Source organism: Vitis riparia, chromosome 5, assembly GCF_004353265.1.
Source record: "Vitis riparia cultivar Riparia Gloire de Montpellier isolate 1030 chromosome 5, EGFV_Vit.rip_1.0, whole genome shotgun sequence".
Lineage (NCBI taxonomy): Eukaryota > Viridiplantae > Streptophyta > Magnoliopsida > Vitales > Vitaceae > Vitis > Vitis riparia.
The window spans coordinates 15,822,496-15,832,931 of NC_048435.1; the positions used below are offsets into that span (position 1 = coordinate 15,822,496).

Genomic DNA, 10,436 nt, shown 5'->3' on the forward strand with positions numbered 1-10,436 from the left:
TTCTTAGGATAGAGAGTCACCCACAATTCATCTGCAGATACATCACCATTGATCTCGTGACATTTACACAAAGAATCCATGGAGAGGTGATCCACAACTTCATCCGAATCACCGTGCAATGTCAGATCAAAATAATATGGAACCTCAAAATGATTCCCTTTATGATAAAGAAAGAAGAAAGCCAATCCCAGAAAGTGATCATCCTCGTACCAATTCAAAGGAAGCTCTATTCTTACTTGGCTTCCAATCTCCTGATGCAACACCCACCCTGGAATTCCACCGTTTCCTGGAATAATAATTACCTTGCCTTTCTTCCAATTCCGATTCATGTACTGCATATACAATCAGAGCTAATATGTAATTGGAGTACTACTGGGTGGATGAAAAGTTTTAAGTGTTGTTATTAAATAAAAATCATACCTCAGTACTTGTTGGATTGAACCGTTTGAACCATTTGAGGAAAGGACAGAGTAGAGATGATGGACTTGATAACATTTCCAGCTTCGTGCAGCCATGGGCATCTATTTGTGGTAGACTTGATGAAAGCTCTGGAATTTCTTGGAGCATCTTGCAGTGACTGATATCAAGGAGATGAAGTCTACAAAGTTGAGTGATGCCAGATGGTATGCTAACCATATGGTTTCCACTTAGATTTAATGTACACAAGGAATATAGACCCCAGATATCAGTGGGTATCGACCCTTCCATTAGATTGCAGTGACTCAAATCTAGTTCTACTAAGGAGCATAAGCCTTCCAGATTCTTGGGAAACTTCTCCAAGTTTGAACAACCAGGGAGTATCAATCGTTTAAGACATCTCAAATCATTAATGCTGTCTGGAATAGTCACAAGTTTCTTGCAATTGCTCAAATACAACATTTGGAGGCTTTTCAGATTTTGAATTGATGATGGTAGTTCTTTTATAGTTGTTCCTTCCAAACCAAGCACCTCTAAGTATTTCATACCCTCCATGATTTCGGGAAAGTTCCGTAGGCTTGAGCACCCATTGAGAAAGAGTCGGCGAAAAGATTTAAACCTACGAATGCTGCTTAGAAGACTCCTCAAGTTCTTGCAATCACTCAAAAACAATGAATTAATATTAAGAAGATGTTCCATTGATGATGGTAGCTCTTTTATACCTGTTCTTAAATCAAGACATTCTTTCATATCCTCCATGATTTCTGGAAAAGCATCTAGATTTGAACAAACAAAGAGTTGGAGGTCTTCAAGGGACTTTAACCTGCAAATGCTACTTGGAAGACTCCTCAAGTTTTTGCAATGTTTCATATACAACTCCTTAAGTCCAGTGAGATATTCTATTGCGGAGGGTAATTCCTTAATAGCAGATCCATCAAAGTGAAGATAAGTTAAAGCTTCCATAGAACTCTCCTCTATCTCCAGAAATTTCTCCAAGTTTGAGCAATTATTCAAGTAAATAGTTTCAAGAGAGTCCAAGTATTGAATGCTACTTGGTAAGCTCGTAAGGTTTTCACACCCACTCAAACTCAACAAAGTTAGCTTCTTGAGAACTCCAATAGATGGATCAACGATATTCAAACTTGTACAATATCCAAGTTCTAACTCCTCTAGATTTGGCATATTTGAAAAGTTTGATATTTCAGTGAGCTGCTTCGATCCTAGTAAATTTAAGAACTTTAACTTTCCCAAACACTGTGACAAAAGGAATTTTGATTTAGTACAAAATGAATTTTCATGAACAAAAAATTAATCTCAAACAAAATAATATGATGAAATACTAATTATACCTTATTTCCTTGCCAAAGTTGTTTTATTTTGCTATCCATCATGTTGAGTACAACAAGGTTCTCTCCATGAAAATTTGACGGCAATGATTTCAAAGGGTATCCTTTCCAATGAAGATATCTCAACTCTTGTGAAGGAAATTGAAAATCTTCAGGAAGAATAATTTTATACTCCTTTTTCATGGAACCACAACAATCCATCCCATAAATCTTGAGCAATCTAAGTCGTTTCATCTTTGCAAAAACCTTTGTACTAAATTGTAGTTGTTTTGATCTAGACAAGTTTAAGAATATGGCCTCAACATTTTTCATCCCCTACAAACAATAACACAGGATTAGGCAAACATAAAAAAGATAAAGCTAGCTAAAATTGTATGGATATGTAACTTAGACAAAAATGATATTGTTCACATTTACGTATTTTTATGAAGCTGAAGAAAGTTCATGAGTTTGATGGTTACCTTCTTCATTGTAAATGCACGATACACATCACTCGGATCCCACAATCTGCTCCATTTTCCAGGATTATCAAGAAATTCACTACGAATAATGTTCCATCCCATTTCTTGTACCAAATCATGCATAAGTATCTTATTTTCAGAAAGAGATATAAGACACTTATCATAGAGGACTTTTATTCCTATCTCTGCATACAAATCACAACTATCCAATATCCTTGAAACAAAGTCTTTGTCTTCCCCTTTAAAAAAACATGCAATATCAAGAAATATTTTCTTCTGTGTATGATCTAATCCGTCAAAGCTTACTTTAAGCACATTTTGAATTTTCACTTCAGGTTCTCTTTCCAATTTACACAATTCACTTTCCTATTGGAGTATTGTCTTGTTAAACAAGAGAGAACCGAGGACTTTTAGAGCTAAAGGAAGGCCATGACAATAATAGATTACACGATTCGAGAGGTGGATAAAGTCTTGTTTGGGAAGATTTTGTCTAAAAGCAAAGAGACTAAAAAGCTCACGAGCTTGTTCAAAATTTAATTCCTCAACCTCATATACGTCATCCATTTCTTGTAACAAATGTTTACTTCTAGTTGTTATGACGACTCTGCTTCCTCTTCCAAGCCAATCACGATTTCTGAGTAAATATTCTAATTGATCTGAATCATCAATGTCATCAAGAACAAGAAAAACTCTTTTAAATCGGAGAACGTTTTTTATCATATTGGCTCCTTGGCCAACATTGCTTACATTTTGATTTCTCTCCACTTGTAGTAGATCACAAAGAAGTTGATTTTGCAAATGATGCAAACCCATAGTATTGCCAACTTCTCTAAAATTTTCGAGAAAGCTCATATACTCAAATTCATGAGAAAATTTATTATATATAACTTTGGCGATACTCGTCTTACCCATTCTGCCTATTCCACATATACCAATCATACGAACATCATTCAATTGATCAACACATAGCTGCCGAATTATCTCATTTACATGGGAATCCATACCAACCAAGTTGGCACCAACATCAAACATTCTACAATTCAATCTCATGAATATGTTGTTGATGATTTTCTTAATATGCTCAGACTCATACCTGCCAATTGTAAAGTACATGTGATGATTAATTAGGCTATAGCTGATTAAAAAATAAATACATGTTAAGCTTCTTCATGAAAAATGAGTTATAGTAAAAAAAATTATATCAAAAGTATTAAGTTTTAGAACTCAAATTACACTTTTAGGACATTTTTATTGTATCAAGTATACAAGACAATGAAAATAAAATATGTAGTGAGACATTGTCAAATTGATTTTTTTTTGGGAACATTTATAGGCTGCTAAGCATGGAGCAAATTTATATCAAACAAAATCATATTGTAATGACCCACTCTCTTGTGCATATATAGATATCATTTGCAGCTCTCTCTCTCTCTATGTTATATGTAACATTATAATTACCCAATTCCCTATTCACAATGGAGACACAAGGTCCTCATCATATCTCATAATATCATGGGTTTGCAGGTCTTCAGTGACTTTCTTGATATACTTTGATTCATGAGTTGCAATCATAAATGACCTTCAAATCTATTCAAGCATTGCACTGTAATTATAAAAATGCCTGATTCCTGTAGCAGTAAATAAAACCTAACTTATAAGAGAAAGTTGAATGGAAATTAATAAAGCTTTACCCATCCTTCACATGCTCTCCAGATATATTGGTTGCTTCTGTCAATGCGCTCCTCCAACTTCGCACCTTCTCTTTCATCTCTTCTGAATCTTCTTTGTAATTAGAAAATGCCTCTCCAAACCTTCCTGTCTGGTTTCGTACATGGGATGGATCCACATGGTAGAAAATCGTACCACAGTTTGTTTCATTTCTTTCCTGCACTTCATGATCTTCACCAGCTCATCTAAACACCATCTGGAACCAGCATAGTTTTCCGAGAAAACTATTAGGGAAAACCTTGATTCTTCAATAGCTTTTAGGAGTTCAGGTTCAATCTCTTCCCCTCTCTCAAGCGAATCATCTCTAAAGGTATGAATACCTCTTCGAATCAAATTTTCATACAAATGATCAGTGAAATTGAATCGGGTGTCTTCACCTCTAAAACTCAAGAAAACATCAAAACTCCTTTGTGGGATGAAAGTAGAAATAGAAGTAGAACTTGTGGAAGCCATAAGAAACTTTTGCCAAAATCAGAACTTAGAAGGGATTTTGCAGAATTGTGAATGTAGATTGTGCAGATTTTTGTAGCGAAAATTTGCTGATGAAGGATTTTGTGTCAATGTAATCTATAGAGAAAGAAAAAGAAGAAGAAAAAAAAAAAAAGTAGGTAGCGCCTAGGGGTACCGAGTACGACTTGTCTGGAGAGTACACAACTACAGCTGGTCATTGGTAGGTCTTAAAAAGCCCGCTCTTTTTCTCTTTCCAGCGCCCTATGAAAATCTCCCGCCCTTTCCGAAAATATGATAAAAAATTTTTAAAGAAAATGATATCTTGTGTCATCATACAAAAAAATAAATAAATCAAATTAAATATAATTAAAATTATAATTTATATATTTTAAAATTATTTAATCTTTATATAATAAATTAAATAAAATAATTTTTTTATTTTTATTTTCTCTTAATATTTTTGAAAATCAAACATAGTTTTAAACTTTTTTTTGAATGCTTTGTACATGATGAAACCATGTCAAATAAATATGGGAAATTCTACAATACCTCATTCGGTACCATGCCTCCATTTTTTTTCATCCATTGGATGAAAATGATTAAATCTCAGCCATCCAAATGAAAAAGAAAAAAAAAATTTCAAAAAAAATGTCAACCGGGTACCTCTCTCTCCCGTTCTCTCCCCCATCTCTCCTCCTTTTCCCATTTTTCCCCCCAAATTTGCTCTCTTCCCCTCCATAGCTGGCTGTCTCACGCATCCTCCATAGCCGACTTCCTCAGCTCACCCATTTCCCGCTCTCATGTTTGTTTGCCGACTTCTTCATCTTTGTTTGCCGACTTCCTCCATGGCTCACCCATTTCCCGCTCTCATCTTTGTTTTCTCTCCTTTTCCCGTTTTTCTCTCCACTGATTCTCCACAGCTGGGTGAAGACCACGGTCGGCTTCAACGGGCCAACCTCTTCGAGGGCGACGTCGCAGACCTTATCAAAGACGTCTCCACAGCTAGATGGAGACCACCTTCGCCGTCAACCGGGATCAAAGACGTCTTCACAGGTGGGTGGAGACCACCTTCGCCGTCAACCAGGATCAAAGACATCTTCACAGGTGGGTGGAGACCACCATCGCCGTGAACCGGGCGAACCTCCTCCAAGCCGACGTCTTGACCTCATCAAAGAAGTCTCCCTCAAGGACCGCGAGCTCAGGATTGTGGGCGAGGTCGGTGCCAAGATCCGAGTCTTAGACTTCATTTCTCCCGATGTCCAGGTCAGCTATTTTTTCTGCTAGATTCTTCTTCTCGAAGATTTTATGTAAATTTTCTGAATTTTTGCTTTCTCTCCCCCCTACCCCTGCATTTTGTCACACGGATAATTTCGGTTCTTTCACATGGAGAATTTTAGTGGAATCTTCATAACCGTTGTGTTTTCTTCATATTTTATATTTTGTTTAAGAGGTGTAAGGGTTGTTTTCAGGTTCTAAATTTAATGGTTTAAAAACCCGAATTGAAGACGTAGCTGGAAGAAGAAGAAGAGGGCGTGTAGTACTAAGGAAAAGAAAGCTGAGAAGGACACAATTGTTTGTTACTCAAAAGGCGCTTGTATCCTAATTATTTGGCGAGTTCTATATAAAGGGAAAAAAATGTGAGTAGTAATTATGTGTTTTACAATATTGTGTCCATTATATTTCATGTTTTTTGTTAGATTTATGGATTGATTACATTATAGAAAAAGAGGGTGGTTAGATTATTGAACATTAAAAAAAATTTATATGTTAATTTTGTCATCATTTTAAATGTAAAGATATTTAGGGAGGATGTTGTAGTTGTAACGGTATTTGTATTTATTTGGCATTTGATTGATTGTAGTAAGATATAAAAATAAAATTTATTGAAATGTGAAAAAAAACTTATGTTGAGATAATGTGGTGGTGAAAGTATGTTTGATTTATTATATCCGAAATCATATTATAAAAATTGACTTAAATGATTTGATTTAATTTTTAGGAGCGAACGCGATGGTCTTGAAGTTGTTAGAAATCCAAAGAGGCCTATCGGCGCTTGGATACATTACTAGTAAGGGAAAATAGAAATATGTAAAATAATATGTTTTTTAATGTATTTTTTGTGGTTGTTATTGTTAAATTTGTTTGAAATTGTTTTGTAGTAACGATCAATTAGCCATGATGAAAGAGAAGGATAAAGGAGTGAAGATAAATGATGATGTAAGGAATAATATTGCTATGTCTAATATAATTACATTTTAAAATTAGAATTTAAATTATGTGACCAATTAATGTAGTTGAGGAAAAAATTGGGCAAGAAGTGGACTGCACTTTCAAAAGTAGAAAAAGAAAATTTCATAGCAAAGTCCAAAGAAAGTTCAAAACAATATTCACTTCAAAAGGGTGTTGTTCCAAAGGTAATTTTTTTTTTGTAATGAATATTTAATTTCTTTACTTATGTATTTGTTGGAAATTATATTAATGTAAACATGTTTGATGTTTGTGTATCTTTTCAGTTATATCTTCAGACTCGATGCTCCCCCGAGCGAGTGATTGAAAAATTAGAACCAAAGCAAAAGGCAGCCATAGAAGAAATAGGATTTGGTAGCCTCTTGCAACTTCGATGTAGGAAAATTGATCATGGGTTATGTCTTTGGTTGATAAATAGTTTTAATCCGAACACTTATATGTTACAGTTGTATAATACTTGTATCAAATTATCCCCCATTGATGTTGAATTTATTATGGGATTGAGGGCAAGAGGGTTCAAGATTGGCATGAACAAAGATGTTGGCCATAAGAATGATTTATGTAAAAAATATTGTGATAAAAAAGGGCGATTGCCATTAGTGATGTTAGAAAATCAAATTAGGGAGGATAAAGAGGGTGGAAACGATTTTAAAGTTCGTTTTGTATTATTTGTGTTGGGTGCATTATTGTGCCCAACAATGAAGCTTTTTGTGAATCGTTCTTTCTTACATCTTGTGGAAGACATCGATTCAATAAAGAAGATGAATTGGGCAGAATTTGTGTTGTCCTATCTTGTGCACGGGATTGAAGAGTTTAAGAAGAAACAACAAAGTGGGGTTTGCGGTTGCTTATTGTTTTTAATGGTAATGTCCTTGTAATTAATTTACATCATAGTGAATTACGATTTTGTTTTAATATAATTTATGAATTAACTATATATCTATGTCAAATATACTCGTAGTTATTCTACCACGAGCATATATCGTTTGAAGAGAAATTTCTACCGCTATATACTCGACCTTCTCCTCGGATTACTGCTTGGGAAGATGATGAAGTATTGGACAGGAAACGAAGATTGAAAAAACTTGGTGGATATGCAAATGAGAATGTAAGTTATAGTTTTGAAAGTCGTTTACTATTTATTTAAGTTTTTAGTGATTTAAAATCTGATATGTATTATATTTTGATGAATATATTGTAGCTCAAAATATGGGTGATAGAAAATGAGATAAAGGATTACGTTGATGGAAATGCAACAACAATGGCGAGTGAGAATGAGGACGATGAGAAATTTGTAATCAATCTAAACAAAGATGTTATTAAATGAGTAAGTGTTTTACAATATTCTTCGTGACTATCTATATTAGCATTGAACCTTTGTATTATGATGTTATTAATCACTTTCGTATATATCACTAGGTTGATGGTGGGAACTTAATGGAGATGGATAAAACCTTTCAACAATTAAAGACACATCTAATTGATATGGCTTATGGTGCAAGTAGTAGTAGTTGTGATCAAATTTTGGCTAAATTTGAGGAGAATTATACTACAGTGAAAGGTCTCTTCCTTAGGTCAAGCGGAAAACCTTTGAGAATGCACGAGGAAGGAACGAAGAATGACATGCTCCCATGCGAAAGAAGTTTGGAAGATACGAACAATATGAATGTGAATGAACATTATCTTCACACTTTGTCAAATGAGAAGTTATGCACTGAGGACTTGAATGAAAAGAATGAAGATGCATGTGCTACATCAATTGAAGTGCATATCATTCCAAACGAAAATCAAAATATTTTACCACTTCCAATCAAAAGGAGTATAAGAGATTATGGAAAGGTATGTATCATATAAAAGAAAAAATTATTTTCTTTACAACTACTTAACCATTACTTAGTAAATAGATGTATATTAATTGCATTTTCCATTTTAGGAACCATTACAAGCACTATGTGGTTATCCTAATAATGTCATGAAAACACATTCATCAAGGGAGAGGAAACCAAGTAAATTCAAGGTCTCCCCGTTTGTACACAAATTAAGGAAGATGGTAAAACGTGAAGCATCAGCGGTATAATATAAATAGTTTAATATCATTGTTCTTATTTTTGATACTTAACATATATAGTTAATAATTATGTTTTGTTTCGAATTAGTCAATCCCATGTCCATTCGTGAAGACGTGGTGGATACTCAATCATTCAATGTACTTCAATCTCTTGTCGCTGATTATGTTTTCAATAAAGCATTGTCAAAAAGGTTTGTCGCGTCTAGAACATTCATAGATGTGTTGTTACAATTTTAGCCTTCATATGCTTCGAATTTACTCAAGTTTGTTTGAACATATTATATTTAGTGAACTTCTTGTTGACTTTGGTCATGAACATGGAGTTGTGGAGATTTTGAGTGCTTACGTCCTAGACAAAATTTGATGGATGTTGTAAGTACCTACTTCATTTATATCAAATGCATGCTATATTAGTTAAATAAATTTATTGAAGTTATTGTTCAACAACAGGTAATAAATCTAGAAGCCTCAAAGCTAAATTATTTTGAAAGACAATTCATAGGCATACGAGTATAAGATGCTATGTTCCCACAACATTTTCAGTAAGCTCATATTTCTCTTGTTGTTTACTTACATATTAAGTACAATATACTAATGTTTGTATTATGTTTTCTTATTAGCAAATGATTTTGTGCGGGAGTCCTCATCCTTTTTTCGATAGAAAAACATCCATCGTGAGTAAGTACATTAGCGAATTGGGATGATTGCGAGAAGGTTAGTAATTCTTTTAATGTTTAATTGCATATATGAAATTTAGAATAGATATTGTTTTCACCTATAATATAGTAGATTTTTTGTGCCTCAACTCATATATATTGTTTTTCTAACTTTACAGCTATTTATTCCAATGCATGATGAATGCCCTGGTCATTGGTATCTGTGCGTCATTGACTTCAAAAACTTCATATCCAAATTTTGGATTCATTACGATCGAAGAATCGAGACAAGTTCCGGTTTCAGAGTGTCAAAACAGTGGTATGCTTTCATGTTTATATTTTTCTTCTATTCTATTTTTTTTCTCTTCCATATTTATTAACACTTGCATAATAAATTAGGTTGAATTTTGTCAAACGTTCTTCAAACTGTATGACATAGGGAAAGATGTCTTCCAATTCTCCATTGATTGGGCTCCTTCGATTCCGACCCAAGAGAATGGGTTAGTATGAATACATAACTCACATTACTATTCTTTTTCTGAGGTATAATTAGACAACCATTCAATAAGTTGTTTTGCTTTTCTTTTCTTTTTCTTAGGTGGGACTGTGGAGTGCATGTCATTAGATATATGTAGAGATTAAAAAATGGTGATTCGATGACGAGCTCCGACTTTTGTAATTCTGTTAAAATACGTTGAGAAATGGCATGTGATTTAGTTTTACACGAGGGAAATAGAGAAAAACAAACCATTGTGGCTATTGTTTGTACAAAGACGTCGACACGAGCAATGAAAAATTATTATTATGATATTTGTTATTTTTCTAATATTTATCATTTCCATCTCCACATATCGTCATGTTTATTGGGAAGTTGTGAGATTCGATGACCATACATTATTAATGATTAAGTCCATTTTATTTGAATATCCAAATACTCTTCTTTCAATATGGTAGGTAAATGAAATTGTAATATATTGGTATCATTCATGTTCGACATGTGTGCTTTTGTACGCTCTTTAACCTAATCAGATTTGTAAATATTCATTTATCTATGCTAACAATA

At 33.9% G+C, this 10,436-nt stretch overlaps 1 protein-coding gene, 2 long non-coding RNA genes and 1 pseudogene across 3 annotated transcripts; 3 read left to right on the forward strand and 1 right to left on the reverse strand.

The window, feature by feature from the left end:
* Positions 1-11: 11 nt before the first annotated feature.
* On the reverse strand, positions 12-4,467 carry LOC117915199 (annotated as a pseudogene).
* Positions 4,468-5,548: 1,081 nt separating this feature from the next.
* On the forward strand, positions 5,549-6,603 carry LOC117915104. The gene is made up of 4 exons (XR_004651366.1): positions 5,549-5,665; positions 5,872-6,039; positions 6,402-6,470; positions 6,562-6,603. It is a non-coding gene; the product is annotated as an uncharacterized LOC117915104 (long non-coding RNA).
* A 598-nt stretch (positions 6,604-7,201) lies between these two features.
* LOC117915200 lies at positions 7,202-7,976 on the forward strand. Its single transcript, XM_034830765.1, has 3 exons — positions 7,202-7,512; positions 7,611-7,757; positions 7,851-7,976. Exons 1-3 carry the CDS (start codon positions 7,252-7,254, stop codon positions 7,974-7,976), a joined length of 534 nt encoding a protein of 177 aa, XP_034686656.1. The 5' UTR covers positions 7,202-7,251.
* Positions 7,977-9,619: 1,643 nt separating this feature from the next.
* On the forward strand, positions 9,620-10,177 carry LOC117913926. The gene is made up of 3 exons (XR_004651185.1): positions 9,620-9,692; positions 9,773-9,873; positions 9,972-10,177. It is a non-coding gene; the product is annotated as an uncharacterized LOC117913926 (long non-coding RNA).
* Positions 10,178-10,436: the final 259 nt, after the last annotated feature.

Coding starts and splice junctions, on each gene's coding strand:
- LOC117915200 (XM_034830765.1), top strand. CDS start 7,252: ATGTTAGAAAATCAAATTAGGGAGGATAAAGAGGGTGGAAACGATTTT. Junction 7,513..7,610: donor GTTGCTTATTGTTTTTAATG/GTAATGTCCTTG, acceptor ATATACTCGTAG/TTATTCTACCACGAGCATAT. Junction 7,758..7,850: donor GTGGATATGCAAATGAGAAT/GTAAGTTATAGT, acceptor AATATATTGTAG/CTCAAAATATGGGTGATAGA.